This window comes from Uloborus diversus, chromosome 10, assembly GCF_026930045.1.
Source record: "Uloborus diversus isolate 005 chromosome 10, Udiv.v.3.1, whole genome shotgun sequence".
Classification (NCBI taxonomy): Eukaryota; Metazoa; Arthropoda; class Arachnida; order Araneae; family Uloboridae; genus Uloborus; species Uloborus diversus.
This window is the reverse complement of record NC_072740.1, coordinates 42,107,864-42,126,239: the sequence shown is the minus strand read 5'-3', so window position 1 is coordinate 42,126,239 and position 18,376 is coordinate 42,107,864. Positions and strand designations below refer to the sequence as shown.

The 18,376-nt window shown below is 34.4% G+C and overlaps 1 protein-coding gene across 1 annotated transcript in view; it reads left to right on the top strand.

Annotated features, from left to right (window-relative positions):
* Window positions 1–18,376, top strand: part of LOC129231456 (N-acetylglucosamine-1-phosphotransferase subunit gamma-like) — a 42,141-nt gene that overhangs the window by 11,157 nt on the left and 12,608 nt on the right. The window contains exons 3-6 of the mRNA XM_054865776.1: window positions 2,136–2,267; window positions 4,451–4,534; window positions 5,616–5,709; window positions 15,364–15,561. Of these exons, the coding sequence (XP_054721751.1) occupies window positions 2,136–2,267; window positions 4,451–4,534; window positions 5,616–5,709; window positions 15,364–15,561 (508 nt within the window). The remainder of the gene's footprint in view (window positions 1–2,135; window positions 2,268–4,450; window positions 4,535–5,615; window positions 5,710–15,363; window positions 15,562–18,376) is intronic.

Sequence of the window (18,376 nt, the reverse complement as noted above, 5' to 3'; positions counted from 1 at the left end):
CAGATTTTAGATTCAAACTAAAAAAAAATTGCCAAAATTATCATTTCGTGCAATGTTGGCCAGTTTTTCAGAACTTTCCTAACATTTGCTCAGGTTTCTTTTCTTCTTTTATTAATCTTTATGAAAGCAATATAGAAGAACAATACATTTTTTAGCGGGGGGGGGGGGGGGAGCAGTTTATGGGATCATGAAAAAAGCCACCAAATTATATAGCTTTTAATCCTTTTTGATGCCTTCAAATGGGGGTTCAGGGCATGGACTGCGGTTTTGAAATTGGGGGGGGGGATTTTTGAAAGGTATTGATCTTATTTCAGGGGGAGTGCTCTGTAACTATTGAGAGAGAGGGGTATTTTCTACATGGCAACAATCATTGCTGATGTTTTAGAAACTTTGTGTGGATTTCCATTGCATTCATATTATTTACTCATGCATCAATCAGGTAATAACTTATTTTTGTTTATTGCTACTGAGCTTTTGTTCTGTATCTATTTCTGATTAAAACAATCCTTGGATTTATGCAATCAAGCAATTGTTATCATTTTATGTATTTTTTTTTTTAGTACATAAATAAACACATATGGCATTCAGGGCAAACAAGACCCTGATCTAGCTGGCTTATCGGCTCTGCATGATAGGCTTAACAAAAAGTACAAAAGAGTGATGACGCATATTTTAGTAAAGTTAAAAACATTTAGGATTAGAAGATTAAATATTTCCATCACTTTTTTTTCATTTTGTGTTTATTTTACAAAGATAAAAAGGCTATGCTCTCCTGTTTTGTATTCAAATTGATTTTAATTTGTCTCAAAAACATGAATGCTGATAAAAGTTTCAAGTTAGTCCAAGTCAAAAGTTTAGAGTTAAGTGGGAATGTTCTTGGGCACACCTATGAGGGTTAGGTAAAAAGTTCTCTGCCTGACAATGAAAGACTGAGATTTTCAGTTCAAAATTTATTCTATTTTTCTACATAATATCTCTAGACATCAACCAACTTAATCCAGTGTTTCTCTAACATTAGTATTTCTTCCCAAAAGTAAGAGTCTGGAACATTGTAAAAATATTCATTTCCAGCACTCTCAAGCCCTTCCCAGAAACAAATTTTTTCAGGTTTGTTAGCAGATGGAACTCTGAGGGTGCCAGTAGAACAGAAGGGATGGTCAAGGAAATCAAATTCCGCAGATCAACCAGCGGCGAAGCACCCTTGTAGACTGGTGTGTTATCTTGGTGAAAGATGATTTTTTTTTTCTTCTTCAAGTCAGGCCTTTTCTCCAGAATTTTGGCATTCATTTGGTCAATAAGGTTTGAGTAATATTTGCCTGTAGTTGCTTTGCCCTTCTCAACGCAATCAGTCAACAGGATCCCTTTTACACCCCACAACATGCTGCCCAAAACCTTTCTGACAGATGGATCGATTTCTCTCTTTTGGTGCTGAACACCAGCTTCCACCCACTGTTTTGAGTTTTTCTCTTCTGGTGGGTAGTGGTCTGGGTTTAAGCTGAGCTCAAAACTTCTTTATCAAAAAAGCTAAAATTGGGGGAAAAGTTTTAGCAGAACGCTAAAATGTCAAAGGTTAATGAATATGTTTATATATCTTTCTCACTTCCTCAGTATGTTTCATGTCTACTTGAAAACTAAATTCAAAATTCAACCATGACATTTTTAAAGAAATAAATACATAGTAAAGTAAACACACCAGTAGTGGTGTTTCAGATATGAACGTTGAAGTGGCCACTATATACACTGAATCACTGGCCACTACTGATGTGTTTACCTTAGTTATTTGTTTTCAATTTGAAATTAAAAAAAAAAAGATTATTGCACTTAGCCCTTTGAGAGAACATAAGTTTGATCTTAAAAATGCCAATGACACATTTATTGGGGTGACATAATGCCCATTAAGACAAAGTATTGTTGAACTTAATGGTAGTTTAAACAAGTTAGCCAATATTTATAGTACGATTAAGTTAAATATCATCATGATATTATGCACTTTTTCGATGATTTCTGCTGTGGTACTTAGAATCTATATGTGTAATTAATAGTAGACTTGTTTATTGTTATTGTTTAAAAAGTGCTGTAATTTCTTAAACTAATATAGTTAACAATATAAAATATTCTTTTTGAAAATTTTTTAGCTATTTTGGAAACAATTTGGGAGAATTAGGAAATAATAACCAACTTGCAGCTAAAGTATATCCAGCAAATTTCACTGGTCCAAAATTGTTTAGAAAACTCATTGGTAAATGCTACAACTTAACTGGAAGTAGGTATGTTATACTTATATCCCTCTGAGTTTTGACTGAATTTATGTCGACTCTCAAATACTTGTTTTAATTTTTGTTGTGATTAAATTTAGTGGATTCTTTTCATACAAATTTTGACTTTTGCAAATAAAATTAAATTTTAGTTATCAATGCTTTCAGCTTATTTCTCATAGTTTTAAATGATACATATTTTTTTGTTTTTTCATTCAAAACATATTATTGCCAAAAGTTTTAAAAGAGAGAGAGAGAGAGAGGCAAAAATTAAACTTATTGTTTATAATTTCTTTTACTAATCACTTTGGTCAGGAAATTTTAAATATTGCAACTTCTCTTTTTTCTGCTCTACACATCATTGGTATTCCAGTAAAAGTTGCTAAGTGCATAAAATGTGTTTCACTGGCAAGTGTGGTCAACTAGAATTTCCAGTTAGCGTATGTAAACCATGTATGTAACAATAAAGCTACATCAGTAATCTAGCAGTAAGAGTTAAGGATCTATAAAGTGTTTGTTAATCATTTTCATGAAAAATCACATTTAACTGGACTATATTTCCAAATTAGAATTTTGGACTTGTGACTTTTGCATGAATGCTTATAATATATTTGTAACCTTCTCAATCATAGGTTAAAATTAAATAAATCAAAAAGTGAAAGTTTGTTGCATACAGTTCTTGATCAGCAGGTCCAAAGTTGAAATTCATGCATTGAGATTCTTTTTATGTAACTTAGGAACTGTTACATCAGCTCTAACATTGCTAATTTTGCCTTGAAGTTTTCAGCTGATTGAGACAAAAACACAAGGAAGCTTTTCCTCCATTGAAATGTCTCTAGGGTGGCTTTTCTCTTTTTAGGTGTGGAAAGTCACTTTGGTACTAATGGTGCAATTATTATTGAGAATCATCTCCATTGCTTTTGTAGCCTTGCCATGTATCATTATTCAAAAGCTACAGAAATGAATAAATATGTAGTAGGATAGTAGGATTTTAAGGTGACCTGCCACTTTACTATAGGGTGTGTTGGTAAGGTGCTTCTAATGGTGAAAGGAATGTACAGTAGACCACAGATAGAGGTGTAAGCTTAATCATACAAGAAGTGCAAGGTGAATGCACCATTGAAGAAGTGGGCCAAAATTAAACAGCGATCTGTAATTGTGATTTTAACAGATAGAAGTGAAGAATCAGTTTAAATTTATTGAAAAACTAAATGCAGTGTGATGATCTATATTGTCATAATTACTAATTTATTAATAAAATAGAAAATTGGTATATTATGTAGTATAGCCACCATAATGGGTATTATATTTGCAAATTAGTAAGCATTTATTTGATGATTTTCAAAAAGCCTTTAATCATTTCTTTGATTTTTAATTGCCTTAACTCAAAAACGACTGAAATTTGACATTTGACATATACCTAAAAAGACTTAATGGGCCATTGTAGCCCCGACAGATTTTTGATTGAATTCTTGATACATTTCTTCCCGAGTGAGACCACGTGCCAAAAGCATCTCCTCTAATGAGTAAACAAGAACTGAACCCATAACTTTCTGTAATATTATCTCTATGCACCAAATTGTAAAGTGTCAGTTTGTCTTTTGAAGAGTGATTCCTAACTTCTGGCTAGTAGACAGTTGGCAGTATTTCACATTTGGAATTCCCTCCAACTGCAAAAACAAGAAGATAAAGATGAAACTAGATTGAATAGTACTTTTTAATGCTGCAGTATGTGGGGAAAGGGATATTTTTTAATACTTTTGCTGGAAAATATATTAGGGGACACTGTGCCGCCCCCTTCTCCATCTCTGTAGGTATAAGGTTCAATATTTACACTTCTATGAGGCTAACAATTAAATGTTTAAATAAGCATTCAAATAGGCTCATATTATGAAAAGTCTGAAAGTACCATTGTGTTCAGTTAGATACTTTTTGATTTATTGAGCTACAAACTATGCAAGGAGCTACACAGGCATCTTCCATATTTCTAGTGTTAACTGAAGTCAAGTCTGCATTTCAATGTCATTGCTTTAATGCTTGTTTATTCGTAAAATGTAAGTTATTTTGTAACTTTTTATAGATAGACAACTCTATCCCTCATATAAGGTTTAATTTGTTACATGAACCGTGATGTGTTTATCTTTTTTGTTTATTTGACTATATTTAAAAATTTCATATTTTTTCAAACTTTATAGGTATCGATATGAGCTTTGCCCTTTTCAGAATATTACTCAATATGAACTTTCTGCAAGGTGGAATGCTTATCAAGGTATTCTTGGGTAATGTTACTTAAGATAAATTTCATATTGATTGAATAGCAATGCTGGTATTAATCATTATATTTTAACAATTACTTTTTCAGAATTAATGCTTGAAGTGTAAAGCAAAACAAAACAAAATGACAATTATTTTTATTTTACAAAATTTTGCCTGCATATTTGTTTTTGTGTGTTTTGATATAGTATCTCCACTGAATTATTATGTTGTTTTTTTTATTTTTACTTTTGCATCTTAAAATTATAACATGATTTCTGAGACTAATAAAGGTAGAATGTTTTTGCTTCGATTTTTACAGTACATATTTTATCAGGTAAAAACAATAAATTGCATACATTTTAACTTAAATTCACAACAATGATATCTAGATTTTTTCCCCTGGTACTACTAAGTTTCTTTGGTTTTTTAATTATGTAGTACTCAATTTTTCTGGTACTAGGTGCATAATATTTTGTGCATAAATGTCCTCAAAATTTGTTTTTTAATAAAATGATCCTGCAGAACTTTTTGTTGTACAAAGCAATAAAATAAAATTCCTACCTGTTTCTTTTATTTGTGTTCTTTAATAATTTTCCCCCTCACATTACTACTTTTCTCATTGGTGCATTAACTACCTCTAATTTGAAACAATGGAAACTTAAGAACCTTTCTTACAATATGAAACTTGAGTGTACAGCAGATTGCATGAGATAAATAGCTGTTCAAGTAAAAATTTCTTTATCTCTGTTGCATGTTCTATTTTTATTTAGGAACTACTTAATGATCTAATTAATAAACAACTCAGTCTCAACAAGTCAATCAGTATTTGCGTTCTGTTTCCCATGTAAGCATCATTAAATCATATTTACTTGAACTTTGAATTTTAATATTCAAGAAAACTCTGCTCAACTGTATAGTAATTTTACTATATCCAGCGACTAAAATTCTAATAGGGAAATTATATTTTTAGTAAAATTTGTATTACAAAATAGGAGGGGAAAAAATTATGTTCAACATAACTTTGTATTGAATTGAAATTACATATTATTTGGAATTCTTAAGTCTGTAATATTAATGTTATTGATGAAGGTTCTGTAATTTCAGAATTTGGAATGAATGGATTATAGAAAATAACACTTTTTCATCAATGGTTTATTCTAATGGTGATCAATGTGGGGACATTAATCGATCAGTTACAGTAAGTTTAGATTTTAACTACTACTGTAATAATTAAAATCAGAGAAAAAGGCTTCATTCAATCATCCATCCCTCTTTAAAAAAAATATATTAAGTTAGCAACTCGCTTTCAGATGCTTTTTAAAAACTTTGCTATCATTTGAAATTTAATGCAACAAGCCTTGGTCATCAGTCACATTAATTGTAATGTGTCAAAATAGGAATGGATTGAATATTTCCTGTAAATTGTTACATAAAAATTATACTCCCTTAATTAAACACTAAAACTCCTTTTTCTAAACAGTACAGCCACACAGAAGACCAGGACAAGGTCATCCGAGAGCAACAATGTCCAATAAAGATCAGTATTTGTTACTTACAGCAAAGTGCCAGCGGACGTCTACAGCAGCACAACTGTCTAGGGACCTCGCTGCTAGTTCAAGGAAGACAGCTGCCAGGAGGCTCAGTGAAAGAAGATTGTATGTCAGGGAGCCCGCCATTTGCATCCCACTCACTCTCTCTCACAAAAAAGAGCGTGTATAATGGTGCAGACATCACCAAAACTGGACGCAGCTCCAATGGGCTACTGTTCTTTTCACAGACGAGTCCAAATTCAGTCTACAACCTGATTCTCGGTGAACCTGGGACCCGATACCATCCACGTAACATCATGAAAAGGGACCATTATGCTGGTGGAGGAGTGATGGTTTGGGCAGGGATCATTCAAGATACCCATACACCACTCCATGTGTTTGACACTGGTTCCGTGAATGCCCAGAGGTACAGGGAGGAGATCCTACAACCCTATGTGCATCTTTTCAGGGGTGCTGTTGGCCCTAAATTCGTTTTTATGGTCGACAATGCTACACCACATAGAGCAGTCCTGGTTGAGGAATATCTGGAAAGCGAAGATATTCATCAAATGGATTGGCCATCCAGATCTAATGGACCTTAACCCCGTTGAACATGCTTGGAATGCTCTTGGGAGGGCTATTGCGATATGCCAACCCTCACCCAGAACCATTTCAGAGTTAAAAACTGCTCTGGTGGAAGAGTTGGAGGGTCTTCCACAAGCACTCCTTAACCCTCTTATTAACAGCATTTATACTCGTTGTGCATTCTGTCTATCTGTCAGAGGTGACCACACCATACTAGAGGTGGCCACACACCATACTGTCGTGGGAGCTTTGGCCGCTAGACGGCGCCCCGCTCTGTGTTGATGTATGCTAAGGCTAGCTGAGTGCGTGGCTATTCTGTTGTTCTGTTTTCGCGCTTCCGTGTACTTGTGTGTTGCTGTAACTCCGTCCAGTAATAAAACATCTGTGTGCTTACATCATTAGTCTTCAATGAAATACGAAACACCTTCGCCTTCAAACCGCTCGACATGGTGTCAGGAGTCTATTCAAGTAAAAGAAAATAAGTTTTTGTTTCTATAATAGAAGACATCGAATGTAAGTACTAGTTTTGTTTTCGATTGCATCACAATGGAAGTAAATTCCAACAATAGTATTCCAATCAGAGCTCCGTCACCATTTAATTTCCAAAATTTGGCTGAATGGCCCGAATGGATTCAAGAGTTCGAGGACTTTCGGTATGCATCGGGACTTAGTGAAAAATCTGAGATCACTCAAGTTCGCATGCTGTTGTATACAATGTGGCGGGAAGCTCGTAAAATACTTGCATCGTTCGACCTTCCAGTTGGTGATCAAGATAAATATACAACCGTAAAAGAAAAATTTGATTCTCATTTCGTAATTCGATACAATGAGGTATATGAAAGTGCTAAATTTAATTTACGGTATCAATATGAGAACGAAACTGTTGATCAATTTGCAACTGCTTTATATTCTTTGGCAGCTCATTGCAACTTTGGTAATTCGAAAACGAGATTAATCAGAGATCGCTTTGTGGTTGGATTACGTGATAAAAGTTTATCCGAAACCTTGCAATTAGATGCAAATCTAACTCTTGAGGTCGCCATAGAAAAAGCATGCCAAAAAGAAACTGTGAAAGCTCAACAACATGATCTCGCTCAATTGAATGTTAAGTCATCTAATATTAATTTTGTAAAGAAACAGCAATATATAAATAATAAGCAATGGGTAAATAAACCAAAATCAAATAAATTTGAAAATTCTAAACAGAAAGTTGAAAACAAAACTTGTGGCTATTGTGGCGGTTCTTCACACGCTAGGAAAATGTGCCCAGCTAGTAATTCTATCTGCCATTCGTGCAATAAGAAAGGACATTTTTCAAAAGTTTGCCGGAAAAAGCTAAATAATTATAAAGCCCGTCCAAAAATTGATTCTGTAGCCGAATCTGACAGAACAGAACATGCGGAATATTCAGTTGGGGGTATAATTAGTAAAAATCGAAATTCTCTCCATGTTCAGATATTATATAATGACTGTTCAGTAAAGTTTAAAGTGGATTCTGGTGCAGAAGTTTCAATTGTAGTTCCAGAAACACCAGGGATTCCAAAAGCGTTAAGTAAAGCCCATGAAATCTTGAAAGGGCCTGATGGCTCACGACTAAAAGTTCTAGGGAAATTTTGTGCAAACTTAAAGTTCGAAAACGAAGATTCTGAACAAACACTTTTTGTAGTTGATTCAGTTTCTGAGTCCTTGTTGGGTTGGCCTGCTATAGAAGCTTTAGGCATTATCAAGATAGCCAGTTCAGTAGGAAAGTCTTGCAACAAAAAGGAACCTTATAAATCGAAATTTCCTGAATTGTTCAGCGGACTGTGTAAAATGAAGGAAACTTATCATATAGTTTTAGATTCAGATGCTACTCCCTCTAGTGTTAATGTTGCTCGCAGAGTACCATTGCCTTTAAGAAAACAAGTGAAACTCGAACTCGATAGGCTCGAGAAAATAGGGGTAATTCGTAGAATAACTCGTCCGACAAAATGGTGGGCAGCTTTAGTTCCAGTTATCAAACCAACCGTAGAAGTTAGAATCTGCGTCAATTTCACTAAACTCAATAAATACGTAGCCCGTGAAAAAACCATAATGCCAATGGTGGAAGAGTCATTAGGACTACTCGGAGAAGCTAATATATTTTCCAAACTTGACGCGAACTCTGGGTTTTTTCAAATTCCCCTGGCAGAAGAATGCCAAGATCTTACTACATTCATAACACCATTCGGAAGATTCTGTTTCACACGTCTTCCGTTCAGTATTACATCGGCCCCAGAACATTTTCAACACCGCATGCAAAGAATTTTAGAAGGGCTACCAGGAGTGGTCAATCAAACCGACGATACGCTAGTTTTTGGCAGAAATCAAAAAGAACACGACGAAAGGCTGGAAAAAGTTTTAATAAAATTATCCAAATCTGGAGTCACTCTCAATCTATCTAAATGTGTATTTTCATGCACTAGTGTAAAATTTCTTGGGCACGTCATCGATAAAGATGGTATTCGACCCGATCCTGCGAAAGTTAGTGCAATAAAGAATCTTAGTGCTCCAAGTGATATATCCGGTGTTCGAAGAATTCTAGGAATGGTAAATCACGTTGCTAGATTCATCCCTCATTTATCATCATTAACAGAACCTTTAAGGTCACTCTTAAATAAAAATGTGGAATTTCAATGGGATACTCCTCAATCAGAAGCAATGGAAGAAATAAAAAAATTAATTATTTCGCCAGTCTGCTTGGCAAAATATCATCCAGAATATGAAACTACTTTATCGGCTGATGCTTCATCCTTTGGTTTAGGCTGTGTCTTGCTCCAAAAACAACCCAACGACGAGTTAAGAGCAGTTTCGTACGCTTCAAGATCTTTAAGTGACACAGAAAAGCGTTATTCGCAAATCGAAAAGGAAGCTTTGGCTGCAACCTGGGCAGCAGAACAATTTCAAAAATACTTGCTAGGACTTCAGTTCACGTTAGAGACTGATCATAAGCCTCTAGTCCCTCTTTTAGGCAAGATGAACATCAAAGACCTACCACCGCGTATTCAACGTTTCAGAATCAGATTGATGCGTTTTGATTACAATATAATTTACGTTCTAGGTGACTTAATTGCAACTGCCGATACATTATCAAGATCGCCTGAAACACATAAAATGAATCACAATGAGCTGTCGGACAGGGAAGTACAAGCCTATGTTAATTATATCGTAAAAACCATCCCTGCTTCTTCTGAGAAATTACAAGAAATAAAAGAAGAACTTCTGAAGGATAGCTCTTTATCTCTGGTTATCAAGTTCTGCCAAGAAGGGTGGCCAGAACACGCCAACATGCCATTTGAAGTGGGTCCATACTGGAAGAGTAAAGACAAACTGACTTTTTCTGACGGACTACTACTAAAAGGTCCTAGGCTGATAATTCCAAAAAAATTACAGAAAGATATATTACGCCGAATCCATGACGGAAACTTAGGCATAAACAAATGTAGATCCAGAGCTAAGGAGTCGGTATGGTGGCCAGGTATCTCTCAACAAATAAAAGAAATGGTAACTTGCTGTCCGATCTGTGTCAAAACAAGAATTCAAAATAAAGAACCTTTAATTCCATCTACTCCTCCAACTCGACTTTGGGAGAAGGTATCTACAGATCTTTTTGAAGTTAGAGGTAAACACTTTCTATTAGTCACAGACTATTACTCAAGATACCCAGAAGTTTGTGAATTACCATGCTTGACTTCTTCAGCAACCATAGACAGTATCAAACCCATATTCGCCAGACATGGCATATCTGACCTTGTGATTAGCGACAATGGTCCACAGTATTCATCATCAGAATTTAAATCATTTGCTACTGACTACGGCTTTAAGCATGAAACAAGTAGTCCCCGCTATCCGCAGGCAAACGGCGAAGCAGAGCGAATAGTACAGACGATGAAAAACTTACTGGAAAAGTCTTCAGATTTCAACATTGCTCTACTAACTTATCGTAACACATCGGGGCCAACGGGATGTAGCCCTGCTCAACTATGTATGGGACGATCTCTCCGAACTCGACTTCGAGTTCACCCTAAACAATTACGTCCAAAATGGCCAAACGGGAAAGAACATTTACAAAAAGACATTTCTCGTAAAGAAAAAGAAAAAGTGGCCTTTGATCGAAAACATGCTGCTTATGAATTGCGTCCTCTAAGCACAGGTGAGAAAGTTTGGATTCCAGACTCCAAAACAGCGGGAATCATTGCTTCTCAGGCAAAGACACCAAGGTCCTACAACGTCCTGACTCCCAGAGGTGAAATTCGTCGAAACCGCCAACACCTAATTCCGATGCCCGAACCAGAAGAGACCGAGGAAACAATCAATGTTCCCGAGGCTGCACCAGAGGTGCTAGAAACTGTGTTTCCAGAGACTCCTCCAATTCAGGACTGTCCTTACACCAAAGACTATTTCCCATAAACAAACTCGTTCTGGTAGGGTTGTCAAACCACCAGAACGTTTAGATCTTTAAATCCCTTTTTCCGAACTTCGTCGGGGGGATGTCGCGGGAGCTTTGGCCGCTAGACCGCGCCCCGCTCTGTGTTGATGTATGCTAAGGCTAGCTGAGTGCGTGGCTATTCTGTTGTTCTGTTTTCGCGCTTCCGTGTACTTGTGTGTTGCTGTAACTCCGTCCAGTAATAAAACATCTGTGTGCTTACATCATTAGTCTTCAATGAAATACGAAACACCTTCGCCTTCAAACCGCTCGACACATACAAGCCTCACTTTCATCGCCCTCTTTCAGTGGTGGCGCTAGGAAATTCCCAACAGGGGGCATAGACAAATTATACATTACAGGATTCCTAATCTCCCTTTCCCAAATTTCTATAGTAAGAAAACAATCATTCTTGTGTCTAACAACACAAATATCGATTTTGTATTTGTAGCCTACTTCCCCATAAAAATTAAAAGTGAAAAATATTAATTTAAACTAAAAATGATAAAAATGTACATATGGAAGCTTTATTTCCATAAGAATATCAGAGGTACACAAAGCTAAATCATGTTTAAAAAATCAAGTTAAAAATGAAAACATGAAACTAGACTTTTGCAAAGAAAACATTGCAAGTTCAGAAAAACATTGGAATTAGACTGCGAGTCAGGATATGGCGAGAAATTTGAGTATGAAGAAGAATCTGAAGAAATATGTGCTGTACAGAACACATGCAAAGAAAGAAATTTAGCAACAAAAACTTAGTAAGGAGGGTAATGTTCTTACATAAGTTTAGGGGGTACGGGGGTTCTCCCCCGGACATTTTTTGAAATTGAAGCTTTGAAAATGCAATTTTAGATGATCTTTGGTATTTTTATGGAGAGAAGGGTTTGTGTGCTCACCGAAAGAAATTGAAGTATCAGAAACGCAATTGTAGGTCATGTTTGGTAATGTAAGGGGCGTGGGATCACGGATTAATTAAGATACTGGGCATTGAGGGTTCCTCGGTCACACTTTTTCTCCCCCTAATCCCTCCACCATAGTCAAACCTTATAAATACAATAATTTATGGAATGGTGACTTAAGGGGTGTGGCGGTGCTCAACCATTATTAGCTCAAAATATTTATTGGGGAGCAGAGAATCCCACGTCGCAAGTAAACAGAAGAACTAATTTTTAATTAAAAATTTAAAAAGAAACCCAATTTTTTTCTATTTTATTATAATTGAAATATGCCTATGGTAGTAGCCAGGATTTCCATTAGGGAAGGGCAAGCATAGGCATAACAAGAGAATGGATTTTAGCAGCCCCCCCCCCCCTTTATGCTATTTTTGTCAAGTGGCTCTCCCCCAGAAGTTTTTTGGAATTGGAATCCTAAAATTACAATTTAAAATTTGCTTTGGTGACATTTGGAATGAACGTGGGAGTCGGAGGTTCTCTTTAGGGAAGGGCAATTGCCCCTCCCTGCCCCCTCCCCTGACTTATTCTATGGAGGAATATTATATGCCCCCTGAATCTCATGACATCAGGACTGATTACTGAACAGATGAACTAGGCCATGGCCTAGCTCATCGTGGCTAGGGCGCCCTTGGCTAATTCAATCTAAATTCTATGACCTGTAAGTCGTGGCTATGGCTCCCAATATTTAGGGACACCCAAAAAGTAATCTGAATAATACGAAGATTATCCGATATTCTTAAATAATATTTTATGATCGAATTCTATTTATATTGAACAGAAAAAATATACTTGTTATTTTTATTCATGTGCTTTTTATTTGAGCACTGCAAAAGTTTTCCATTTTCTTAAATCACGAAATGAGGTTAGCGATCCCTTTTCTGAAAACTGGGAGGAATGTTAGTGGCATAGCGTAGCTGTAGGTCTCTGCCAGTCTGCGACCCGGTTCAAATGACAAATTCACCGCCCCTCCCCCTTCTATAATGTATGACTGTATGACTATGATGTTCTAATATAAATAGAATATTTTAAACAAAAAATGTAGATTAGATAGATAGAGGCTGATAATATATTTCGTAAAATAATTATTATTTTTTAAATTGCAAGAACAATCCTTTATTTTTACACAGTAGAACATTCAAAAATAATTTCGGTGCATTTTTTAAATTAACTTTTGGAGCATATCTTATGATGGTATTCTAATGATTAATTCATTTTCACCAGCATGTGTACATGACCTGGACTCGATTGTATTTTAGAGGACGGGAACATTGATCGACATTGACACAAATCATCAAATTGTTTGAATTCAGTTGGCAATACTGAAATCTGTGTCACTTATAATTTTATTGTCCCGAAAGCAGTTATTGCTGCAATTAACATCAAAAAAATCAGATAACAGTATTGCGTAATACGATGGTTATTAATTATAACGACTAATCCATATCTCGACATGCTTCTTTTTTATTCTACTTGAATTTATATTTTAAAGGGAAAAAGCATATGCACTTGACTTGAATTGAACAACAAACTGAAAATCAAAGCTCTTACCTTTTTGATGAATGAAAGAACAACTTCTTATACTGAATTACGACAGGAAACCATTTCTGTCAACGAAAACGTCTTTCTTTCCTTCGCTGCAAGCAGGCCCTCAATTTCCCACTTAAAATCAGACTCATCAGATCCCCAATCGCCCCGTGGGTGTTTTACATTTTCTGATGCACGGGCGACGACAACATGTCAAGGACAAGCATTGGCAGGGTACAACCGACCCTTTTACCCGTGCTGATGTTATTTTGTTTTAGCAATAGCCCAGAATCCTGACGAGAGAATGTTATTAGTAGACAATTGTTCGGGAAATTACCGAAAAACCTTTATTTTTAAGAAGTAGCAGATGACGAATTTCAGCAATATTGATTGAGCGTGTGATTGAAAGAGAAATTTTTTAGCAATTCAATTTTTTGCATTGACATTTTTTGAAGTTCCCTGACAGAACTTGGAGTTTTTCCCGATGGGGGGCAAGAGGTCTCTGACAGGGGGGCAATTGCCCCCTTGCCCACCCCCTAGAGTCACCACTGCCCTCTTTCATTATGAAGCTCAGTCCACATTCGACTGTTGGCAATAACTCTTGCCAATGAATGACATTTGAAGTTTTGCTTTGCACACATTCTTGTCATACAATACGTTATATCCATACCAAATTTCATTAATTTTTTCCCAGTACTTCTCGAGATATTTAGGGAAATGCCTTCCATCTCTTAATTTTGTCCACCAGTGAACATACATGCATATTACATGTACATACATAGGGAAGTTTGATTACTATCAAGTAAAAAATAAATTAAACTCATGCATACCAATTGAAATTTTAATCAAGAATTCAACTTGTATGTAACTAGATAGAAATCAGCTGCATAAATAAGTTAAATGTTCTCATTGAATAAATGTTCAATATAAAACACTACTTGAATATACATTTTATTCTGATTTTGATGTTTTCTCACAGAATACAATTTTTACAAAAATATAGTTTTGGACAGGACAGTAAAAACCAGGGTTTTTACCGTTAGTGTCCAAAACCTTGCTAACCCTGCTTAATAAGTTTAACTAATATGTAGGATTGTATATTTAAAACATCATGCACCATATATTGAGCTTTTAAACTCTATTTAAATGACACACTGATATTTCAGTTCATAATTTTGTCTGGTTGCTCATTTTATGAATAGCGTCTACATTGATAGCTTTTGTATTAAATGTTTGATTGTCTGGGTGTAGTCCAGTGTTAAGTGAAACTAACTGCTATAGTGTTCTGATTATTTGTAATCTCGATTTCCAAAGCCCCAAATTTCAGGTTCTATGCAGACTCAATTGGAGATTTCCCTACTGATATTTCAGAAATCCCTTTTACACTCAAATTTTATATAATTTCTATTTTTATTCATACAAAGAGTCTCCTTACTTTTATGCATAAGTCTCCCAAATTTTCATCTTTCAATGTTGGCAGCTATGTAGCAGTGTTAGATTTGAACTTTGTCAGAGCTTTTGTACTAAAATCTTAAATCTTTACTTGATAGTTTAAACAAGAAAAAACGTTTAATGATACATCAGTGTTATGAATAAGAATTTAGCACAGTTTATTATTGCAATGTTGGATTTTTTTTTTAACAACCCAAAAAATATTAGTTAATCTTTGTCACTATTTTGTTACCCTAATAAACTAGCTGTGTGGGTGAATAGATATTATTGAAAGCATTGTAAAAATTTAATGGTGGACCATATTTTAATGGTATGTATGGACTTTGATGATGAAAACATACTTTAGTTGTATTATTTTTCAGGTTCACTTACATTGTGGTTATGCAGAAATCCTTTCAAATGTAACAGAGCCAAGAAAATGCAGGTATCAGGCAATTTTCACCACCAGATATGCTTGTCATGAAGATTCTTTGCTTGTTTACCCTAGATTACCTGCTGCATTACAAAAAGAATGGGACGATTTACTAACTTATTTTCATTACGGAGATCTAACTGAAATTGTAAGATTTAAAATTACATTATAATTTTAATTGTCATACTAAGTTGCCACTTAAAAGAATAATCACTTGTGTCTTAAAATAAACATCTTTGCTCCAAACCTTTGTTCTTTTTATAGCTGGTAATGAAAATATTAAACAGAAGAGAGTATGTGTTATACTAAATAAAGACATTACCATATTTTCTGGTAAATAAGTAATACTGTCGTATATGCCACACTAACTAATATTTGACAAAAAAAAAAGCTTTTTTTCCAATAATGCCACATTGGAGCATAAGCAACATTCTTACATTTAAAAACACTGCTTGTATTTGTTACATTGCATGGTATTAGTAACTTACACATTTAAAACATTGCCATTGTTCTTAAATAATGATGTAATTAAATGCATAGTTTTATTAACCTATGTATTACGTATGCATTTCAGTTAATTACATTATTATTTAAGATAACTTGGAGAAACTAGAAATTGTTTTTAAAAAATATAGATAATGATCTTCTTCTTTTTTTTTTTACTTTTTTTTTTTTTTTGTAAATTTTGATGCATGTAAAAGTCACAACATTGTATTCAAAATATTGGGGGATAAATTACTAAACACATTTTTTTTTTGCTCTGAATTACGTTCAATAATGTTATTTTTTGGCAACATTCAATTCAATAAGTTAAAACATGAATTGACTATTTTTCATAACCATCTAACTCTGAATCCCCATTATTTGAGCAAATTTAATTTAAATATTTATCTGAATTATTGTTGTCCCTATCTGAATCTTCTTCAGAAAATTCTCTATCAGAAACTTCTTGAGTCACCATTATCAAATATCTGTACTGCATTTCTGGCTTCTTGAAAACCTTCAATTACTTTATGAATAGTATGGATAAGTTGTGACACTTTAACGTGTGATTAGTTTACATATTGCACAAACTTATGGACTTGCGACAAGCTTAGAAACCATCATATCAGGTGCTAGGCAAGTGCTGCTTTTGTACTTTTACCTCTAGGAAAGCTGGTATGGATGATACTGTGTTTTAGTCAAAACATTGTATTTTTTTTTTTTATCTAAAGAGAGAGCCTGCAAACTTTGTTATATATAACATTAAAATAACATGCTGGCATTTATACTGGGAGTTATATAAATAACTGTTTATCTTAAATTGTTTAATGTTGGAAAAACTTAAATATATTGTTTTATTTTTATGTTATACAGATGTAACCAAAAAAGATTGATGGGGTGACTTTGTGACAAATTTAAATTGACATGAGGTCTGTTTGCTGCAATTTTTATGTGAACATTTGTCACACCACCTGGTCAACACAAAGTTACTTCGCCAGGTTTTTCAACACGTGAAAGCCATAGTTTATCACCCAGAAGATATGGTACTTTGCATAGTTCCTAATTTGATTTTGCCCTGAAACAGTTTTTCAGCTAAAAAAAATCTTTTCACCTTAAATTATGAAATATATCATGAACTGATTAGAGAAATATTATTTTGTTTGTAGTAAATAAAAGGTATTATATTATATGTGCACCAGAATTCCCATAGAGCACAAGACAGTGAGAATTGCACACTGTAAAAAGAAATCTCAGTGCAAAAACTTTCAATGTGGGATTTTCTCGTGCCTTTTAAAATTGAATCACCCATATAGTAAGTAAAAGGAAAAACAAGAAAGGAAACACATCCATATCAATGCTAAAAAAACAAGAACAGCAATTTTTAAAACTCCTTTCTACTGTATAATTCCATACTGATTCTTTTCCGCACTCTGACATCCTACAGCTATATCATGTCCACTGATCTATTAACAATTCTCCAAAGAGATTAAATAGGGTTGGTTCGGGGAAGTGGGTCACCCACCTAAAACTGAAACATGGATAAAGTTTTCAAAACTTTTGCACTGATCATATTAAATTTCATCACAGTGACTGGTTTTGCATATATTTGGGCTTTGTGGACTTTTTTTCTAGGTCATAACACTTAGTCAAAAAAAAAAAAAACTGGAAAAACTTTTTTGTGAGTTTAAGCATCATTTAAAAAAAGTGTTTCCAGGTTAGGTTTTATTATTTTTTTATGAACATTATTTTTTCACGTATGATTTAACTTAAAGTTCATACAGCAACTAGAGTTTTTGCACAAAATATTTTTAATTATTGTTTAAGAGTAAATTTTTGCTATAAGGGGTAAGTGGGTCTCCTCACTATGGGGTAAGTGGGTTCCCCTACAAAAATGGGGATTTCAAAATCAAAAGCAACTCTGATTAAATATTTGTATTAGTAAAATACAAGACAAGTATGATGACCTAGTAGGAATTGATATTTCTGCTAAAAAACTGCTAGAGCTGGTGATTGTATATTTGTTAAACTTACATTGAAGTAAACCATAAAGTAGGTCCAATGTTGGAAGTTGATGATACAAATTAAAAAATACTGTTGAATTTGCAAGAATGAATAGAAATAGTGACACTTTTTATTAGCATGGTTCAGATGATGTTGGAATAATTACTGAGGATGAAGTAATTAGCCAACTTCACATAGACGCAGTCATTTAGTGTTTCCAATTTCTCTTCCAACTTATAGCTTTGGCTAATTTACCAAAATTGATCTTAATCAACTGTATAACGTTCATTAATCACGCGTTTATATGTAAAAGCAAAATATATACCTACCTATAGGCTTTCAATAAATTTCACAAATGAAATTGTTTTGTTTTTTGTTTTAAAATTTTCTGTGACAATAAATATCTCATAAATGGATGCATCTACAAAAATGTCCAAAATAATAAAAAGGCAATAAGTTAAAAAAAATTTTCAAAACTT